This window comes from Gobius niger (assembly GCF_951799975.1).
Source record: "Gobius niger genome assembly, chromosome: 2".
NCBI classification, from domain to species: domain Eukaryota; kingdom Metazoa; phylum Chordata; class Actinopteri; order Gobiiformes; family Gobiidae; genus Gobius; species Gobius niger.
The window spans coordinates 37,326,702-37,349,084 of record NC_136853.1 but is presented as its reverse complement, the minus strand read 5'-3'; the positions used below and the strand labels follow the sequence as shown (position 1 = coordinate 37,349,084).

The 22,383-nt window shown below is 42.1% G+C and overlaps 1 protein-coding gene across 6 annotated transcripts in view; it reads left to right on the top strand.

Moving 5' to 3' along the window:
* Positions 1-5,143, top strand: part of dock4b (dedicator of cytokinesis 4b) — a 163,642-nt gene extending 158,499 nt beyond the window's left edge. For 3 of the 6 annotated variants that reach the window (XM_079552363.1, XM_079552362.1, XM_079552360.1), the window contains one exon: positions 4,024-5,143. In XM_079552363.1, coding sequence (XP_079408489.1) covers positions 4,024-4,482 — 459 coding nt within the window. In that variant the 3' untranslated portion in view covers positions 4,483-5,143. The remainder of the gene's footprint in view (positions 1-4,023) is intronic. The other 3 variants (XM_079552365.1, XM_079552361.1, XM_079552364.1) reach the window with 1 other exon arrangement.
* Positions 5,144-22,383: the final 17,240 nt, after the last annotated feature.

Below are 22,383 nucleotides of genomic sequence, written 5' to 3'. Positions count from 1 at the left end.
TCGGGAAACCCTGTAGAAGGTCCCCGGTTCGATTCCCAGCTTCACGGGGCCTTTCTGTGTTGAGTTTCCATGTTCTCTCCGTGTCTGCGTAGGTTTCCTCCGGGCACTCCAGTTTCCCTTAAAAAATGTACAACAGGCCAGGATGAGTGAGAGCGTGTTTTTAGATGGCCAGTGGGGGACAACGGATGGAAATGATCCCAAACCGGTGTGGCGTGTTTACATGCATGCATGTTTCCGCACTGTCCCGACTAAAAAAAACACTAAATAAGTAACTGTGTACCGGTGCAGTTACTCTTTCCATTGCAGTACTCGATCATTAAATTTAAGCTTCATCTAACAATGCACATGAGCGCCGTATGTCGGGTGATCTACTGCACTAGCTGTGCATTTGCAATGTCTTTTTTTGTTTTTTGTTTCTATTTAGTCAGAAGTTCATAACAGATGTTCAAACTAGTGTAGGCTACATGATTTTAGTCTCACGCCATATTTAAACATGAACATATAATGCAAATCAACATATAAGTATTCAGGAAACCGTACTGTAACTGGTGAAAGTAACAGAAAACGTTACAAAATACATTTTACAGCAAGTATTCTGCATTCTGCAACTACATACAATTTGAAAATATCCTCCCCAGCACTGCCAAATGGAACTATCGCTCTAACTAACTCGTTTGTTGGTCCATCACAGCTTACACGGCACAGCTTCGAATTTATAGACTTGGAAAGCAAGTACACAGGATGAGCGTTTGTTTGTGTGGTCTCAGCTTGTATCAGGTGCGAAGAGGGAGAGAGACGGGATCTGGGAAGTGAGAGTGACAGCTTGGTGCGCAGCAGGCTCTGTCAGTCAGATGTGTGTGTGCGTGCACGGGATGTGTGCGTTTGTGTGGGAAGTTTGTGAGCGTCGTGGTAATAGAGGAGACCTGTGGTGAGGAACCAAGCTGCCCATCACCGCACAGTCAGGGGCAGGCCTTTCTCAGACCTCCAGCAGCCCCTGTTATCAGCCACACGAGTCAACACGCATGAAGCCTTTGGGTGGCCAGCGGCAGAGAAGACAAAATATGTACCTCAAATACTGTAGAAGTAGCTGAGCTTAAGCTGAAATATACTGTACCTCAAAAATAAAATGTCAATAAGTATGAAAATTATTATATTAAAGGGATATTTCAGGATTTTTGACATTGGGCCCCATTTCCTTGTTATCCAGAGTGTTGTTGATTTCTGGAGATATTTTTTTTTGTAATTCATGAAGTTCTTATTTATTATTTGAAGTGGCGCTAGGCTAGTGCATTTCTATGGTATCAGCTAGCATGCATTAAAAACGGTCTGACCCGCTCCACAGTGCACCTGAGGCAAATCACTTATAACACCAGACTAACGATATAAATGTCTGTGTCGATAGAATAATTTTTGGAATATAACTGACCTTGCATCACATGAATGATCGCATTTTGAGGGACTATTTTCTAGCAGGTCACTCCACCGCTGCGTAGCTTATACAACCACAAAGCTGATGCTGCTCAAATATAAGTTCTTTTAAATGCAAAATGGTCAAAATTATTCTATCGACACAGACATTTATATGGTTAGTCTGGTGTTATAAGTGATTTGCCTCAGGTGCACCGTGGAGCGGGTCAGACTGTTTTTAATGCAGGCTAGCTGATACCATAGACATGCACTAGCCTAGCGCCACATAACTCTTCAAATATAAGAACTGTATGAATTGCAAAAAAGGATATCTCCAGAAATCAACAACACTCTGGATAACTAGAAAATGAGGCCCTATGTCAAAAATCCTGAAATATCCCTTTAAGTATTCAAATAAAAGAAAATAAGTATTAGAATAGAACAAAGCACTCGACATAATGCTTTAACACATAATATGTTCCATTACACTTCCCGGGTTGGACGGGGTCTTTCTGTGTGGAGTTTGCATGTACTCCACGTTTCTGCTTTGGTTTCCTCTGGGTGCTCCAGTTTCCCCGACCATGTATGGTTTTATTTATGGTTTTTTTTATTTTGGTAGGGACAGTGCAAGTTAATGAACAAGCCACACCGGATTGTAGCCTTAGGCTAATTTTCATCCGTCGTCCCCCATGCGCACTCTCAAACACACTCTCATACATCCTGGCCTATTGTACATGTTTTTAGTGGTAGGGGAAACCGGAGTACCCGGAGGAAACCTACGCAGACACGGGGAGAACATGCAAACTCCACACAGAAAGGCCCCGTCCTTGGTGGGAATTGAACCCGGACCTTCTAGCTGTGAAGCACAAGCACTAACCGCTGTGCTACCGTGCCGCCCTATGTACAATAGGTTTCCCTCTGGGGCCAGGACGATCCCCGTAAAAGAGATTCTAAATCTCAGTGCGACATTCCTGGTTAAATAAAGGTCAACAAAGGTAAACTTTCTCTGAAAAATAAAAAGCGCCTGTAGCATGACTAATGCCACCTAGCTGGTCAATTGTATACTTCAGTAGATCCAATTAAAAATTTAGCTGAAATAATGGTGCCGGGCTGTAATTGCTCAGACAAACATTTTGATGAGTAATTGGATTTTGAATAAGGAAGTGTGGCATATTGCGCCTTTTCATCTCGGTGCACAAGGCCAGCCGATGGAGTGGAAAAACAACCTGGCCCTCCCAAGCTGTTCAGTGTCCCGGCTCGGTATTTTGTGCCTTTGTGACTTAAGTACTGTGCTTTCGTGGCATACGGTGTACAGGTGTGGCATTTAAATATTCTGTGCAGTCCAATGCCTGACTTATTTCATTTGTAGCCAGTTTTATACATGGTTTGGTTCCTGATTAGATTAGTCCTTCTTCATTACTGGTTACATGTCTTGTTCTGGTCCTGTTTAGATCTTCCCAGCTATAAGCCCTAACTTACTTAATTTATTTGTAGCATCCCAATTCTACACACAGACAAGTTTACGGGTACAGTTCACAATGTCGTCACTTTTCCGCATCACTTTCATGGAAATAAACCTGCAAGTCCATGGAATTGATGATGATTGAAATTGCTTTATAATTAGACGCACAGTGTTTTTCCCACAAATGTCTGAGTTTACAGAATACTAAAGGATGTATAATTGTGTTCCACTACTAGGGACTAGATGCAAGTTGGTCATTTTATACTCACTACTGCCACCTCAGGTTGTATGCGTAACTTTTTGAGTGACAGTGCAACATTTTTAAACTCTGTGTAGTCCCTTTACAAAGCTGATATTTAGCGTGTCCCTTTCTTGATCATACACCACAATATAATGTTGTTAGCTCATACTGGAAAGGACTGGTTCTCAAACTTGTCATGCCTAGTACCCCTTTGAACAAAATTAGGCTTTTCCAGTAGCGCATTTTCCGGACTATAAGCAGCCAAAAAAAATGCATAATGAAGAAAAAAGCGTAGTCGCTCCGGAGTATAAGTCGCACCAGCCTTGGCAACTACCTGGGTATGGAGGCGTAACTGCACCGTTGACAAGCCTCTCCCGGCATCACGTTGTTCAAGCTCGTCTTTGCGAACTCGTTCCTCTAGCTGTGCTGTGTGTAGCTTTTTTGTTTTCTTCATTGCAGTAAGAGTAACCTCCACTTTTCGCCGGTCCCTCACAAGTTTCTTGCTTACTCCACACTTTCTTTCTGCTGCTCAATTACCGTTCTTTTAAATCTTCAGTGGTACAGGAGTAGCAGATACTGATGCACAAGCTTAGAGCGCCCTCTAGCAGCTGTGTGAAAGTAACAAACATGTGAAATGATATATTTTGATGTATAAGTCGCACCCCCAACCAAACTATGAAAAAAAAGTGTGACTTGTAGTCCGGAAAATACATTACTACTACTTCAAAGGGCCTAAACAATGGCTAGGATTAAAGTCAGGCTTAAAGAGCACCAAAATGTGGCTAAATGTAAACTAAACATAGAGGGGACATCGGAGGAAGTCTGTAAGCCACTGAAAGAAGCCTGACCACTACATTCTACTACCAAATGCTATTCAAAAGACGTTGTAATTCTCTCTTTTTTCTCCCTTCAGACCACAGTGCCGCCGTTCACGCCCTCCCCCACCGAGTGCCAGTCGTCCAGCCTGGTGTCCAGCTCCCCGGTTCTGTCCGGCAGCTACAGCAGCGGCATCTCCTCCCTCAGTCGCTGCAGCGTGTCTGAGGCGTCCGGCACCGAACTGCCGACATCTGACCACCCCCCGCCCCACCCGCTGGCCCCTCCCACCACGCTGCCCACCTCCCTCTCCAGCGGCTCAGACGAACCCATACGCAGGGAGAACAAAACCCCGCCCCCCTATAACGTCTTCATGAGAGACAATCCCCGCAGGCCCGTCCCGTTGCCCCACAGTCTGTCGATCCCGCCGCAGACGGACCCGCCAGCACTGCCGCCCAAACCGCACCAACTCCGCACTGGGAGCATGAAGCTGGATGGGACGTCCGATCCGCGCGTCCCCAGACCGAGACCTCTGCCCAGAAAAGTGTCCCAGCTATAGGCGCTGGTTCAGGTTACCTCCGGGGGTTTAGAAATACACTGGCAAATTTTGCACTTTTTTTACTGGGCACTCATGTTTTATGGCATTTTACTTTGGCATTCCGACTTTTCAATAATGGGCAGAGGGTTACACGTCAATGAATAATCAACATTTTTGTAGAGGGCATTGCAGTGACTTTGCATTTATAGGTGTAGGACATCATTTTTCAACATTCTCAATACAATCTCGAGGCGATTACTTGCTCAGAACACTTTCGAGGAACAATGTTGTGATGAACTGTATATTGGCATACATGGAAATTGTTTTGCCTTAAGTATTGCAAACAGAGTCTTTTATTAATATAAGTATTGCACGTTTATTTTATGTTTTTTTTGTTTTTTCAAAAATAACTGTACATTGTATATTGTGTGGCTAAAAAGGTGCTAGAGGCCTCGAGTATGCATTTCAGTGAAGTGTAGTATATAAGGGTGTGCTCCTGTATCCATATCCACATGAGTAATGGTAGAACATAATGCACAGAAATTAGGTTAGAAAAGGTTTGTAATCTGTTATCTGTACTGGGTTGTTTTAGGGTTGAGGATGTTTTTCCTTTTGCTGAAACAACTCAGTAGTGATGATGACCTTTGCCTACAATGAAAAAATCCACACGCTTGTTAGGTTTACGGTGTTGGAAGTTGAGACACTTCAAATCATAACAACGCCGCCCAAGAAGTGACTTCCTGTTTCGATCCAGCACGCCAAAACAAAAGCACCATCTTATTTATTAGTTCAGCAGTTCATTGGTTCAACTTTCTTTCTGCCTAACTATTAACAGACAAAACACTTAAAATGTCTGTATTTAATTATATTCTTGTAATGTTGCAAGTACCTGCTGAACTAATCAATAGATACAGACGGCATCTCTGGAATCGCCCATATATGGTCATGTTTGAAAACAGTTAAGGGGGAAACCAATTTGGAGAAAAATCTGAACTTTCAAAAAACTACTTTAACAAACACTGAATTATGAATATAGTTTTCTACTAAATAAAGATACAGACATGGAGAGGAGCAAAGTGGTTTAACAGCCCATGAATACATAAATAACGGAGAATGCTAACTTGATGCTGCATCTTGGCATCGGGCTAATGCTAACGGTTGGCTAGCGCTAGCTACGCCTGCCGTTTTTTCACTTCTACTGAACTATCTGCTGTGAAAATATCCATATGGACCCGATTTACACTTGACTTTACTCATGTGTGACAAATAAGTTCATATTCCTCCAGAAAATGGCAAAAACAGTGGAAAATTGTGTTTCTCTAAAGATTCTATTTCCCCCCTCGGCGAAGCCACGCCCCCTTCTATGACAAGATGCCGTCTGTATCTATGAGACGAGCTGGGTGCTTTTATTTTGGCGTGCTGGATTGAAACAGGAAGTCACTTCTTGGGCGGCGTTGTTATGATTTGAAGTTATGCACAATTTCAGATAAAGCAATGGTAAAGGCTCTTTTTTTTTTACATGTTAAACAGTCAGACTTGAGGCAAACTGATGCCTTACCAACACTGCCCTTTTTTAAAAATTATAAACTTAACATACTTTCCCACAATTAAACCATCAGACGATGCCTCGGCCAATAATAAAGGCTGCTCGTGTATGCCATTTCACCATTACTATTGTTATCAATGTGGAAGAAGCCCCCCGTTACCTCTGCATGGTGTATGTGGCAACAAATGTTAGGGGTAGAGTTACCAAGTATTGTGCCAAAAGATCGTGTACAATATGCTGTAAAGATCGATTTGCTATTTTCATTTCAGCTCTCAAATCTTCAAGAAATGTGTGTGCCATTTATTGTATTTTTTAAATTAAAGTTTTTAGGGTGTTAGCCACTGATCAAGCCTAGCAAACTTAGCACAAGCACAAATAGTAAAACAGTCGTAACTCACATGACCAGTACTGTTATGACAAATTATCCAATCAAAAAAAGCTGTAACTAGAACTAAGTCGTGAAACCTATCAAGGACTTTTTATTTTTATTTTTTTGGTTTGTCAGCCAAAACACACAGTGGACAATTTGCAAACTAATCAGTGTCAAATATTTGTACAGTTCAGATTTAATTTGTGTTTTAATTAAAAGCGCTGGACGTGGTTAGACTGTCAGTAGTTGCCCAGGTAAACCGCAATGCCACAGCTGAAGTCGAAAGGCTGTGGCAGGCAGATGTCATGATGTTTTGTAAAATACAGAACAGAGTGGATGTTCAATTCTGTGCAGCTTTTTTGAAGGGCAAAACTAGCTCATATTGTTTGTATCTTTCATTTTTTGTATGGGTAATCGACTTTTTAATTTTTTGTGAATTTTTGGAGATTCAATGTTCACATTAATCAGTACTTGACAACCTGTAAATTATATGAGATTAATTGTAAGTATGCCAAATATACAAATGTGTATTGCAATTAATGTAAATATTGTGTTTTTAACAAAATGTAGCTATAACAATTTACAGCTTTGAATGTAATGTTGAAGCGGCAAATCATTATTATAATGTTCAAACTTTTATGGTTTTGTGAGTGTAGAAAAACTAAGATCACGGCAATGACACACTTAACACATTTACAAGTTCAATAAACTACCCTATGCTATAACGGTGTTTTTGATCACATACTTGTTTTTTTATTTGGCCTATTTATATATGTGTTTGTTTTTCATTTCTAATAGGCAAACTGATATAATTGCTAATTATGCCAGTGTTAGGGGGGCCAAAAAAAAAAAAAAACAGTAAGTTAAAGGAACAGGTCACTGTTTTAGCTTAGACGAGTTGATGGGTACCTGTCTGATCATGTTGTTAGCATTTAGCCTCTCCTCCTCTCCTCCATGGGGCCAAATGGTGGTGAAGTTCGAAGCGACCAAGCTCTTCCACGTTTCCCATATTTAAATACGGTTACGTGAGTAGTTACACGATCCGATTTAGTTACACAAAACTAAAAATGACAATTTTCTAAGCGGATAAAAAGGGGTACTATATTGTAAGGCGTAATAACACCTTACTTCTGCACAGTATAGTAAAGTGTGCAGACGTCACGTAGCCATATTTAAATAGGGGAAACGTGGAGGAGCTTGGTCGCTTCGAACTTCACCCCCGTTTGGCCCCATAGAGGAGAGGAGAAGCTAAATGCTAACAACATCTTTGGTCTTTTTGCGTGACTGGGCACGCGTGTAAAGACTAGACAGTTATGCATCAACTTGTCTAAGCTCAGGTAAGAATATATCTCAGTATGGAAAAACAGTGGCCTGTTCCTTTAAGTCATGGGTGTGGTATTTGTTGACAGCGTACTTTAATTATGTTCAGATACCTTGATTCAATGACTGTTTGGTATGATGAGCACTGAGCAGAAGCACAAATTACACAGGTCACAAAGATTCCTGCCCAAGAGCAGGTGTGGTCACCTCTGAAACTCACATGCTGTGTACGCCCAGCAATAATGTAAAACTAATATCCGTTCATCAATCCATTTTCTTCCGCTTTATCCGGGGGTGGGCCGCGGAGGCAACATTCCCAGCAGAGATGCCCAGACTTCCTGATCCACGCACACCTCCTCCAGCTGTTTTTTGGGAAAGTCCAAGCTGACACCAGGCCAGCTCGGAGACATAGTCCCTCCTGCGTGTCCTGGGTCATCCACAAGGCCACCTCTTAATAGGACATGACTGGAACACCTCCCGAGTGAGGCGACCAGGAGGAATCCGAAACAGATGCTCAAGCCACCTCAGCTGGCTCCTTTCAACGTGAAGGAACAGCGACTCTACTACGAGCTCCTCACCCTATCTGTAAAACTATAATAATTCCTGAATTCCTTCATGAATACAACTATACAAATGATTAGGCCTATTATTATCATCATCATTATTACTGTTTTATAGCTTGGGAAGAAATGTCTTTGTTTTTTACCTCTGGCACCGGGCGGAGCATCGACTATTGAGCTCCACGTCCTTTCGATTTTACACGAAAAGCTGTAATGAGCTCCTCTGTTATCGCGCCAGTTTCTTAAAGTGTCAAGGCTCTCCGATTAGAGATGTAGAGATGTAGAGACAAAGGCTGCACTCTGCCACGCGTGTGCGCTTGGTTTCCGCAAACGAGTATTTCAGACGCGGTGACTAAAGGAACTGTAGCGCCGTGTTAAGCAAAAGACACATTCACACAGGGGAGGGAGTTCACTGTTGGTCTAATTACGGCAATGTAGCTGCATAATCATCCTCCCAATTGTCTGCGTGCGCACCGCTTGACCAGATGCCTCGGCATGAATGTGATTTAAATTGTTGTGGTCCACGCCAGTCTAATTGCAAAGACTCTTGTGTGGCATTCATCACTATTGTTGTCGGTGGGCTGTGTAATTTGACAGCAATTATCTCAGAAATGAATATGCTGCTAATTGTGGCGTCCCTCCGCAGCAGAGCGCGCAGGCTTCCGTGATGGTAGATTCATGGAGTTTAGCAGCTAGTCATGTATCATCAAACCCTCTGTGGGTTTGAGAGGCCGCGCTGTTACCGAGTGAGGAGAACCTTATTGGGGCATGCATTAATATAAAACGGCATGAGAATTAGGCGGTCTGCATGCTATTTCTGATAACAAGATACTGTCATTTTTCATTCATTATATGCAACATTTCGAGTCCCTTCATGCCGTACTTGCTTAAACTACTTCAGCAATGCAACGTCGAGGCAACTTTGTGTTATGCTTGGTCTTTTATAAACCTCATTATCTTGGCTTGTGTTGCACTGTTTTACAAATGCAAACAGAGAGTTAGGAACACACTGTTTATGCTTATTCAGGACATACAATTGAGCGTTTCCCGCAGTAAAATATATATATTTCCAAAGTGTAAACACAATAGTTAATAGTTTGTTTATTGTAAACGCAGCACATTCCAAGAGCATTCATTATTTCCGGCGCCACATTTTGCGGGAACGTTTTAGCCCTATTATACAAGCACTAAACAGCCTCGGTTTGTAACATTCATAGGTGATGATACACAATTATCAAGGGAGAAGCGGCGCCGAGGTATTAATTTAAAGTTGCCAACGGCGGATTTGGAAGTACACACAGCCACCGAGGAAAGCTGAGGTGTTTGTCTTCCTCCACACAAATGTCCCCGGGGAAATAGAGGAAGCTAGGGGAACTCTGCGGGGACTGAGTAACCTCCACTTCCAAGACACATTCAATCGAAGTTTCAAAGACCATGCAGCCAGAAGAAAGAGTACGGAAGTAAAGGGGTTGCCAGGTGTAATAAGACATAGATAGATGATATGAGTGGAGGCAATTAAACATAGTTAAATAAGAGAATTGTTCATTTTAGCCTATAACTTTACATGTAAAGGCAATTATCCAGCTAATGTGAAGTAATGGTAGTGATGTCGGTAGTGGAAAAAAAACAACTTCCTGCTCTTCTATAGGACTATAATCATATGTGTGTAAGTATGCAGCTTATGAGGAGAACATACGCACCAGGAAGTCCATAAATTCATGTACTAAATTGAAATCAAATGATATTTCACCTTTCTCGATGTTTAATCTGTTAGCTCTGATGCTAAACCTGTACCGCACTTTTCCCTGTAGCCTGACAAAATGCGCAACTTTTTTTTTTTCCTGTTTTTTTGTACAGGCTGTTCTTAGAGGAAAACTGTTGCCGAGGCTGAACAGAGCGTAGGTGAGGAGTTTCCAGTGCTGTGAATACTGAGCAGGAGGCAGCGGTATAAGAGATCAGAAAAGGGCAGGTGAGGCAGTGTGCTTCAGATACTACTGCAATACTGTGACATCTTTGAAGCCCGTGTGCGAAGTGGAGACTATGTCAAGGCTCTTTGTAATAGAGATTATTATGTCAGCCACATGTAAAGCGCAATGGGTTGCGTTCGCGTGTCATCAAAACATCCTAGAGAGATTATAGAATTGAGGCGACGGGCAACTGAAAAGTAACTATGGTAACGGTTGAACTTAGTTTTTGGCAGGGAGAATCCACATGAAACAAAAACAGTCTCAAAGTTCAATGTATTCTTTATCAGCGTGTATAATGCCCAGTTATTTTCTCTGAAAGGTGTTCAAAAGTGGAGAAAATATTCAACAACATGCGTGATGATGGCCAGGAGGAAGGTCTTTCTGCCATGAAAATAACACAATGGGTTTGTGAATCCGATCACTACAAATACTGATGAGAATTTGAGAAGATTTGGTGCTAAAACATTTCTTTTAACTAATTAAGTGTCAGACCTTCTGTTTCGTCTATACTTGTAAATATTAGGGCTGGGACAAAATATCAGATTGGATTTGGATCACATCAATACTTTTTCAGTATTGCAATACTTTCAATACGTGTTTGGAGGCGTTTTTATTCTGCACTCCTTTGTTTTCCAGTAACAGCACTTTGTTACATTTTGTGTTGATTCACTTTTCGATCATTAAGAGACTAGACGCAAGTTGGTCATTTTATGCTCACTACTGCCACCTCAGGTCTTATGTGTAACTTCAGTCTCTGTATTAAGCTTGTGCATGACGGCACTTCGGACCCGAATTAACAACTTTTTGAGTGCAGGATTTTAGAGGCCGTTGTGAGGAACAGGTCACAGCTCATTCTACACATTAGGACATGGCTGGAACATGTAGGGGGAGGAAAATACTTAATTTTATTTTTTTAAACCCTGTAAGAAATGTTTTTAACACTTCAATAACTGTAAAATGGCATTGGATTTATAAAGTTTAGACACATGACTGTATTCTGTTTTCTTTTTATACATTTTAAGGTAAACATACTACCAATCATTATTATTTATTGTCCCCTCCTGGAACCGCCACCTTAACGTGGTGGAGGGGTTTGAGCTGCCGAATGATCTTAGGAGCTCTGTTGTTGGGAGCTTGGTGCCCCTGGTAGGGTCTCCCATGGTCCCAACAGGTGCTAGGTGACAGGTCAGACAAAGAGCAGCTCAGAAGCCCTTATGAGAGTCCTCCCGTGGACCCACTAGGAGGAGCCATAAAGGGCTGGTGCAGTGTGATTAGGGCAGCTCCAACAGCTGCCCCCACGACGGCAACGGACAAGTGGAAGAAGATGGACGGATGGATGGATAATACTACTTATTGTATTGCAATGTGTATCGGATCGGCCCCTGAGTATCGTGATTCGGATCGGATCGTGACAGAAGTGGATCGTCCCAGCCTTAGTAAATATTGATTGCAATGCTGTCCTTTCTTATCAAATGCTATTGTAAAATTTGCCAAAAGTTGGTACAAACACAGACCTCTACTGACCTGCATCAACATGACTTCAAAGATTTGTATGTTGTTTTTTGAAGCTAATTACCAGAGCAATTCATGGAGCATTGTGCAAACTGTCTATTTGGTTGTTCACCTCCTGGCAAGTAGGTTTCAGAAAACAGTCACTATTTGGTCCCCGTTATGTGATGAAGCAGGCTAACAGTCGGGGTAAACCTCAGGAGAGAGGGAACTCGCGGTTTGATACTGAGCTATTATTGCGGCAGACACACACTGAAATCTTCCTTTTGTTCTGGTGTTTCAGCTCAGGGGGTCTCCTTCAATGAATTCCAATTGATTTTTTCCGGTCATGTTATCAAATGGTATGTGGCCAAGTCGTGACTATTTTCCTCATTTGTTCCCCAAGGCCTGGCCATGTTTATGAGGGGCAGACTAAACAAAGGCACACAGAATATTTGATTGGACTGTGGAAAACTGAACTTTTTTTGGTGCGATGTCTGCTGTTTGTGTTTGCCATTTCTATATAATAGATTTGAATCTTTATATCAAATGGCATTTGAATGTATTTTAGATTGATTATTGTTTTATGATATCTTCATTAACAACTGAAACAAACTGCTCCTTAAATATAGAGAAAACATTGGGAACTACTGTACAGATGCATGCTGAAGAGGATGAGGAGGAACGAAACAGAAAGAAGAAATTAATGTGACATACCAGTGCTGTGATGATGGTTGTTTATAGTTGTAACATTTAACTTAAAGGGGCTGGAAGCAAGTTCGCCATTTTATACTCACTACTGCCACCTCAGGCCACATGTGTAACTGCATCTTCTATATTAAGCTCGTGCATGACGGCAATTCGGGCCGAAGTGACACATTTTTGAGTGACCATACAGGATTTTAGAGGCAGTTGTGGTGAACAGGTCTGAGCTCATTCTACACATTATGACATGGCTGGAACATGTAGGGGGAGGAAAATACTTAATTTGAACATTTTTAAACTCCTTATAGTCCCTTTAAAATGTACTTCATTTAGAAAATTTTGCAGTAATGGTTAAATGTTTAGCCTCTTACTCCCTGCCTGAACCAAGGGCAACAGTGTAACGCCTCATTTTAAAGCGAAGGCCTACAAATTAAGTGATCATAACTTTTTTATAATGTCATCATTGCGTTTTTCAGCATTTTTGTTGCTTTTTTTTGTCTCGTCAAAGAAGCAATTTTTGTTAAGAAGGAGAACTTCGATTTCATCTTTCTCCAGTGTACAGAAATCTCTTACGGCCCATACCTCGAGGGCTCTGTCATGTTAATGACGCTGAAACTCAGCCCAGGACCGATCAATAGGCAGGGAATTATCAGTGATCAGCTGAGATTAGGCTCGTTCAGACTGAAACTTAGGTGTGATTTAAGTCGTTAGGACACAGAATTACAAAGACTTCAATTCCAAAGATGTTTACCTTCAGGGGAGAATAGCTGTTAATAGAGGGGAGGGACTAAGCCAAGCTGAGCCAAGCTCCTCCCTGTGGTCTATATCTGGGCTGCGGGCTGAGCTGAACCTTAATGCGCTGACAAAGCTTTTTGGATGAGAGGCGAAACGTTCGACACTTCAACTACAGAATACAGAAGATGACTCAAAAAGCATCTTTGTAGCCTACACTTGCCACTGCAGATATCTCTCCCCCTGCCTCTCTGCTTTGTATCACACAGAGTGGGGGGAAGAAAAAAGACGAGGGAAAAAATCTGAGACTCTGTCAGGGGTCTATCAGACTTTTCTGAATCTGTTTCCCCAATAACCGTCAACTAGTGAGCAGCACTGCCCTCGCTGGAATAAAAGTAGGATTACACTATTCATTGTACCAAAACAAGTAGGATTTTTGGTTTCATTTGAAAAAAACAAACAAACCCAGCAGCAGCTCACAGCTCTGACTGACAGCAAGAGCAGCTCCCTCAGACACTGGCTGTTTCCCAATTGCCAGGATCCTCGGCGTCTCGACCACTTCGGACGTCATTCGCGTCATCACAGCGCCGCCAAGTGGTGTTCCATTTCACCTGGACCACTCGCAGCTCGACTCCTCCGTTTGGCTCATTTACGAAGGGTACAGCTGTGGATCCTCCGCTGCGTCGGAGAGCTGAAATGATGCACTGCAGCATAGTTTCTTTTCTTTTCTCGCAAAACTTTATTAGTTTGAACTCACTTCAAAAAACGTTGTGTTCCACAGAAACAGTTTCCTGGCCTCTGTTGTTCATAAAACAGTTGTTTTAATAAGCATAGATTCACATTTGATTATATGATTTGACACTTGACATGACGCAGCCGCTCGCTCCGGAGGCCGTTCCATTTGAGCTCAAAGTGAGAGGACACTCCGCTCCGTTTTGGAGGAGCCACCACCTTGGACGTCAACGAAGTGGCCAAACGGAGGACGGATCCTTGCAATTGAGAAACAGCCTCTGACTGTCCTTCCGGGGAGAGGGCAGCCAATCACTGTTCACCTAGAGGGAAACACAACACGCCCCTCCTTTGTTGCTCTGGCTTCTGACCTAGCCAGTCTAGCCAACCAGAACCTGCATTTTCCATAATGAGCCTCTCAACGCTCCAATAGCTTTTCTCATAGGATGTTCAAGCAGCTCTTAAGTGACAGGGAGATCATATTGAAGCCCACACTGGGACCGTTCACATGATCTTCTCATGAAATGAATCAAATTAATACAGACTTTTAATTATAAATACAGAAACTTGATCAAATAAAAAATAAAATAATGGCATTTAGGGGGAACTCAGCTTCCCTTGTTGTCAATGAGGAGCCGCCCCTGATGTGAACATTATATGAATTGTGCCGGAGAGGATTGTCTTTTATGAGCCTGTACAATGCAACATTAGTTAATTATTTTAATTATTCTATGACAGTTGGGTAATTTTCCTCATTCTTAAAGTTTCTTGCTGTTCTGGTTTACCTGTTCTCATAATATAGGCCTACCAGGATATCTCGTTCATGGAGTTCATGCATCTCCAGTCCTGGCTGAATGCCTGTCTTTATTGGGACCTCCTCTGGACTCTGGCTCTAATCCTGGGCCCGTGGCTCAGTTTGTGGCTCAGTGTCCATCTGTCTTCTTCAGCTCGCCCATTGCTGGGGGTTTGGGCCAGCAGGACCACACTAGGCACCAGCTGCTTGCTGCCTTTTACACTGATTCCCACCAAGCCTCACATTTACAATACTGCTCAGGATAGTGAGAGCGCATGACCTCCCAGCTCTCAGCTCCTGCCTCTCTGTCTTTCCTTGTGTGGTCAATAATAGCAATTAACATAAGAAAAATAGTTTGATTTTAAAGTTGGAAAATTCATCCAATGGAGCTAGAAGACAGTCCAAAAGTACATTTGAAAAAAACAAAACAAAACCTGCCACTCATCCACTTCCAATTTTCTTTAACATGCTCCATGAAACACTACAATCTAATGTCCAATTGGCCATCAAAGTTCCATTCTTTAAGTTGGACATTACATTGAAGAAATATCTGAATGGTGCTGTATCATGTGCTTATCATGTACTAAGTAATTAAGACTGGCAACCCTGTAGAGCAGGTCACAGTCACAGGATTGATTTGTATAGGCTGCTAGTAAGCATAGGGAGACACTAAGCTAATTAACTCACATATAAACACCAGGCTGCCCTTTAGTCCCATCGAATCAGGCCACAGGTTCTGAATAATGAGCCCAGTTGTGGAGGCCTTTAGGCTAGAGGTCCCTCCTCCTATGGAAATCAATTTTGGTTTAAATGGCAAAGAGATTAGTGCAGTGCTGATTTCATTATGTACACATGCTCCTCTGCTGCTCCCGAGTCACACTGAAAGGCCAAACTCAAATTTCTAATTGATACAGTGATGCATGTATATGTATCTGTAACTCCCTTCCACCGCAGGTACTGAGAGATCAGCAGAACCATGAGGACAGTGAAGTTTTGAAAGTTTTATTATAAAAAAATGAAGTCCTTTAAAAGGCTACAATGGGGAGGGCAGTGTCATGGATTGGAGCATGTTGGGGGGGAAGAGTTCAGAGTTAGTAGTATGCAAGTGTTGTTGTAGGTTGCCACGGGTCCAGGCAGGGTCGGCTCGCTCTGTTTCTTGGCTTCCGGGTCCTAGCCACTGGTCAAGTGCTGCGACCCCAGTGTTCCTCATGCCCACTCTGCAGAGCGGCCGACTGGTCTTTGGACTGGCCTGGACCCTGGCTGGACAGAGGACAAACAGGAGTGAACGAGGGAGAGAAAAGGTTCTTTTTTTTTTTAAACAGGTAGCCCCACCCCTTCACACCTGCCAAATAATTAAATGAAACATGGCAATTGGCCCACAGCAAACAGTTCTACCGTGTTACATACCCAGTGCTTTAAAAATGTTAAATGGGTTAGAGTCCTCCAGGGGTCGATCTTGGGACCCCTCTTATTCAACTTGTACATGCTTCCTTAATAAACAGTACTAATGTGTCTTACCACAACTACGCAGATGACACTCAGATCAATGTGTCCCTGATGGCAGGTGAACATGGGCCTGCAGATACACTCAGTGCATTGAACAGATCAGTTTGTGGATGCAAAACAACTTTCTCCAACTTAACTAATTTAGATAATTGTTTTTGACCCACAGACACAAAGAGTAAGTGTTATCAGTCACCTCACTCTCTAAAACCAAAAAATCAGGTTAGAAATCCAGTATTCATCATGGACTCAGACCTGAACTTAAACTGCCACATCAAAGCCATGAGTCCTGACAAGAACCAGGAAACATGACCATATTAGTCCAGTGCTCCGGTCTCTGCACTTGCTTCCTATCGCTCAGAGAATAGAATTTAAAACAGCTCTGCTTGTGTACAAGTCTTTTCATGGTTTAGCACCACAGTCCATCTCTGACATGTTAGCGCCATGTGAACCATTGCGGGCCCTGAGAACTTCAGGGAGGGGTCTCCTAGTGGTTCCCAGAGTCAGAGCTAAACACGGTGAGGCTGCGTTTCAGTTTCATGCAGCTAAAATCTAGAACAGTCTTCGTGAGGATGTGAGACAGGCCTCAACTCTGAAAATGTTCCAATCCAGGCTGAAAACAGTTTGGTGTGTACGCAGAACGCACCTTTAGGTTTTGGTGTAGCCACTAACACAGGTTTTATTGTAGTGCCCCGAGTGGTTGAGAGCCTCAATGCGCACCACTCCATGGCGTCCATGGCTCCGTGCTCATTAGTTTGCGGTCTGGGCTTCACACGTGAGGACCCTATGTGTGAAGCCCAGTGGACGCCTCCGAAGAAGCGGAGGGGAGGTTGATGTGGGCGTGTGAGAGTAGGATTTGCCTTGTCTCATGGTTTATCCCTCACCAGTAAACGCACTTAAACAAACCCCCTTTCATTTCCAGGTGGACTCAGCTATGCTGCTGTCTTGCTTCGTTGATTTGGATCTCTATTTTGCTTCTGTTATGTTATATGGTGTCTTGTAACATAAACTTGTAAGACTTGTAGCTCAAGCTAATGTGATTAACAGATGTAACAACTAAGGTTGATTGAGTTGAAACGTAACGTACGGCTAATGTGAACAAACTGGTATGAAAACTGAACTGAAATGTTGAATGTCAAGCAAAAGACCATACTACAAAAATACTGCCATAACAAAACACAATAGAAATTATAATAATTTTAAAATGTCCCATGGGAGTGTATTATTGTCATTTCTGCCATTTGAGTTCTGTGCATATTTGTTTATAAACCGTCACACTGGATGTTTGGTTAATGATTTGTTTTTAACTTTTTTGATTGCGGTGACATGTTGAAATAACTGAGTTTTATTTATATGCCCATATGTGACATTGAGATGAACAGCATGAATGTGAGTGCCCATGGAACCAACAGTTTTTTTCCAGTGCAGTCACTATAAGTGAATAGGACCTACCTTCTGCTGCTCTTTCATGTATCACATTCTCAGCTTGACGTTTCTAGCTGAAAAAGGTATTGACGTAATGCACTTGGCAGTCTTACTACATAAACCATGTTGTAACAACAGGCACTGGCCAATTGGGGCTGATGGCATGATGACATTCTTTGGCAAGCTGATAAAAGAGAAAGAGTATGTCCACTTGGCTCAGTCTGCTACAGCTTTAATGTAATGCATAAGCTTTTGTTGACTTTAGCCTTTTGTCTGTGAATCCTCAATTTCAAGTGCAGAGGATACAGTGTGTTAATTGGCTTTTATCACTAATGTGTGACATGAAGTAACATGGCAGTGTGTACTGTGGAATAAATATAGCTTCACAAGTTGTTGTCGCCTCGTACTTGCACTCGCTTTGTCATGTGTTGACTCTACCCAGCTTGTGTTTCCTCTACACGACACAACCACAGTTGTTGTGGGCGGCGCCCCCACGGATGTGCACACTGCACAGAACATCCTTAATTGTTTTGTAAGCTGCGATGACAACTAATGTGGACAAATGCTGCCTCTGGTGGGGGTTATGGAATCATTCAGAGGTGCCAAGGCAAATACTAGAGGAAAGAAGCAGCTAAAAGAAGGTATGAACAGTAAGCAACATGAAGGTAAGCAACATGCAAATGTTATACTAACACCAGCTTAAGTTGCGCTAACAGCAGCTAAATGCTAATATTGGCAAAATCCCCTTTTAGAACAGCCGTATGATGTTGTGGAATATTAAATCCATATGACCTGCATGGTAATAGGGCTGTCCTCTCTCTCGTTTGCCATCAGACAGAACTGTCTGTTCACGTCACATAGTCTCAGTTCAGTGCGCTTTAGCAATAGCCAATGGCCGGCTCTGAGAAGTAGCCCTGATTAATTAACTTGATATGACTTGGGGTTGAAGGAACTTTTGGATGAGAAATATTTAACAGAATTGTTTTGTTTGCATGTTATGGTTTCTTTTCTTGTCTTTGTCTTGTGGATTTTCTTACTTGAGGAGATGGGCCATTTGGGGCCTATTGTCTAAAGGTGCGAGGGCCTCGTCTTGAGTACAGGAAGAAACCGGTCTTTCTACCTGGTTTAGTCAGAGGCCCAGCAGGCGACCCAGCGACAGGACGCCAGTGTGGTTACCAGCTTAACTGACTAAACTTGTCACAACACTGTACATCAACCAATATAGTAGTGTGGGCAACCTCTTGTAAGTGGAATGCAACTTTTGGTTTGACTTTTTTCACATAAATGTGAAAAGGTACAGACCTGGGTGTGAATTTAAAAAAATGTATTGGGATTCACACCTCTCCAACCACATGTAGATCTAACACATGTTCATCAGGGGAGAGGTGCTGTCTGCGGGGAATAGTCAACTCTCAGTGTAAGAGAACAAAAGATGGATCTCACACCGGAGCCTTTCTTCCTCCCACCTCCATTTCTCCAGGGTTCCAGGAATGAGTCATGGGTTGCAAGGGCTAATTGCGTTAGGAAAAAAAAAATCTCCATGACTCAGAGTCGGAATCAGAATTGTTTTATTGGTCATTGATAGTGAACAGGATTTTTTTTTTTGATTCAATCGCGCAACAGTGAAACATAAAACATATAACACATACAATTTTGATAAATAATAAACTATAAAAACGTAAAACTATAAGACTATAAGCTCATGCATAAGAAGATTTCATTTAAACTATGATAAAGACAACAACAATTTGACATAGGACAACAGTGTGAGTGTGTTTGCAGATGTGCAGGTGCATTAAGTGTTGGCAGCAGATGTGAGTGTGGACATATCACATAGTGCAATATAGCAGTGGTAATGACTGGAACAGGTTATTACGTTCATGAGTCTGATACAGAGTTATTGGGTCTTGTCAGGGGGGTGCAAAATTGAGTTTTTAGCTTTTTAGCATCTGGAGTTGTGTTTTTAACCACTGTTTGTAATCTTTGAATCTTCCCCTGTTCACCCAGCGCTCGTCCAACCACCCTGCGCAACCAGGAAGTGATTTCCTTACCCTCCGATTTATTTCTGCATAAACGTCATTCTGCAAATTCGGCTTGGTCAATTGTGTTCTGAATGGGTAAATAAAAGAATTCCCATGTCATAGAAACTCATTTTTAATGACACACTTGTATTGCAATGTGTAATTACAAAAGAAAACATATTTCTTCTTTATTTTATCTACAGTGAGAAGAAAAATGTGGTCATAAAATGTGGTCTGATCTTTATTTAAATCACAAGAATAATATGATAATGACATCAAAACCTTATCCCCACTGTGAAGGATGGTGCAGCATGAGGCAGCATGGCTTTGCTGCCTCAGTGCAGAGATGGTGTGCGCCTTGCTGTGCCCCACAACCGACTGTTCGTCTTGTGTCTTTTAGTTTATATAGTTAACCATCATATTACTTTAGAAATATGCCGACCACTGAGCTTGCCATTGCTTATCCCTCAATTGGGACGTCCTCGGAGTTTCTACACCTGTGTGAATTTGCCATGTCGGTAATTTGGAAAGTAAAAATTCCCCTGATTATTACCTTGGGTAATTTTGTCAACTCCGAGGTCCTCACATCAACATGTTGGAGTATGGAAAGTTTTTACCCTGCGTAATGAAGTCTAAGAAGTCTCTATAGAAGAAATGTGACTTGTGGTCATCGGCACCGTTAGACAAACATGAGTGAAAGTTTGGATACGTTTGGTGCGAGGCTGAATCAGAGTGAACGGATTAAAAGAGAAGGGAAATGAGAAAAGCAGACATGACAACATCTGGGTCAAGTTGACGCTGGCAACACGAATGAATAAAAGACTTGTTGTTATCATTCAGTGCTATTATCTATCAGTCATTCCCGGAAAAAAGTCAATAAAAAATGATTAAATTACTGACATTGTTTATCCCGTGCGAATGCCCATAAAAATGTCATTTCAGTTTTACTGATGTCCCAGGTAATTCTAATCCTGTGCCAAATAGGGCTTCAGAGAGAATTTCAATAAGATGTTTTTGGGCAAAAGGCATTATCCTACCAACAAAGTGTAGTGTTTGAAATATATAAAAGGCTGCAATAAGCACAATATCCCCTTCTACCACTGTGCTGCCCCAACAATTTCTGTTTTTTCTTAACGTTATAATATTTGTACAACTGCAACACTGAATAAAATGTGATTGATATATCTTCCATAGAGTACACCAACTTGTTTCTTCTCTGGTCGAATCCTACAGTCCTGTCTCACTTTAGTTTGCCTTCTTTTGGTGTTTTTATTGCATGAGTCTTCACTGCTGCTGAGCGCTGCGTTGTTTGGTGGGACCCAGTGGAGCCTTTGTCTGGAGGCGAACGGCTCCACAGGCCTCTGTGCGGCTGATGTCATTTCCACTCACAAATTTGATTGTTACAAAAACATGAAAACCATCACATCAAGTCCCACATGGGGAGCACAAATGAATATTTCCTCTTCTATTGACTGTGCAGCTTTTAAATATATATTACGTCATCTAAGGGGAGCAAACAGTGTTCATGAAATAAATACTGTACATGTTTAGTCCTACTAGCTTCTGTTTTTTTTATATTGTACTTTAGTATTGAAAACCAGCTGTTTAAAATGATGGCTGAACAGACTGCAATTAATAAAAAATGACGGAAAAGGATGTGACTTTGAAGCAGTTTTTGTGTTGCTTCCCGTGTGATGATGACAAAGTGAGCCTAGTGCTTCCTCTGTACCAGCGCTGCTGTACGTGTTAGGTTACATTCACGCACACAGGTGTTGTTTGCCTTTGGGAAGGTGAAAACAGAGCTGCTAATGAACACGCTGCAGATTTCACTCGGAGCGATCTGTCATCACCTCCAACGTGGAAATCATCTAAACGCTATGGGAAATTACAACTTCACACTCTGCGTCCATGTACTGGTGAAGTCAGTTCTAAAAAGCTCTACTTGAAAAGGGGGGAATTATGCAGAGCCTTTTCAAGCTTTTTACCATGTTACACTGCCTGACATCCAATATTTCAGTAGACCTTTGATTACAGCATGTAGCAGAAAGTACAGATATGTGTTTTAATAGTAAGGAGTAAAACTAAAAAGTTGTCAGAAAAAATAAAGCGCAGATGAAATACAGATCTATGATAACCACAAATAATAAAGAAATGATAAAAAAAAAAAGAAATAACGAGGAACTTGTACTTCCTTACTTCCTATCTCTGCTGCGAGGGCGTGTTCTCTGCCATAAAGGACCCGAATAGCTTGATCGGTTGTTTGCGCAAAAGAAGTGTGGATCCATGCATATACTGTGTGTGAGAAGAGCTGTAGGAGTGGCTACAGCAGATCCCAGGAAATACATCAGACATCTCAGTCCAGAAAAGTGTGCAGAACCCTCGAGCTCACAGGCCTCTGGTAGAGAACCTGAGCTTGGAGGGAAAGAGAGACCACCCACGGATGGTGAGGAGTGAGTTTATATATATATAGTAACATTCTTAACAGTGTGAGTAGTACATTGTGTGAAATATTGCAGTTTATTACAGTATAAAACCCGACCCAGTGTGTTTCTAAATCAGATTTTGATTCCTGTGAAGTAGCTGTGGGGTTCAGTCCACTGTCATCAGTTTCCAAACAACACGGCGCCAGAGTTTCCCTTTCTTCCTCACTCAACTGCAACATGTCCAACAGGCTCCCTCTATTCCAGGGAGCATTTAACTGTCTCCTCCTTTCTGTCATTTCCAGACTCTACCCCCATCGTCTGTGCCACAAATCACATATTT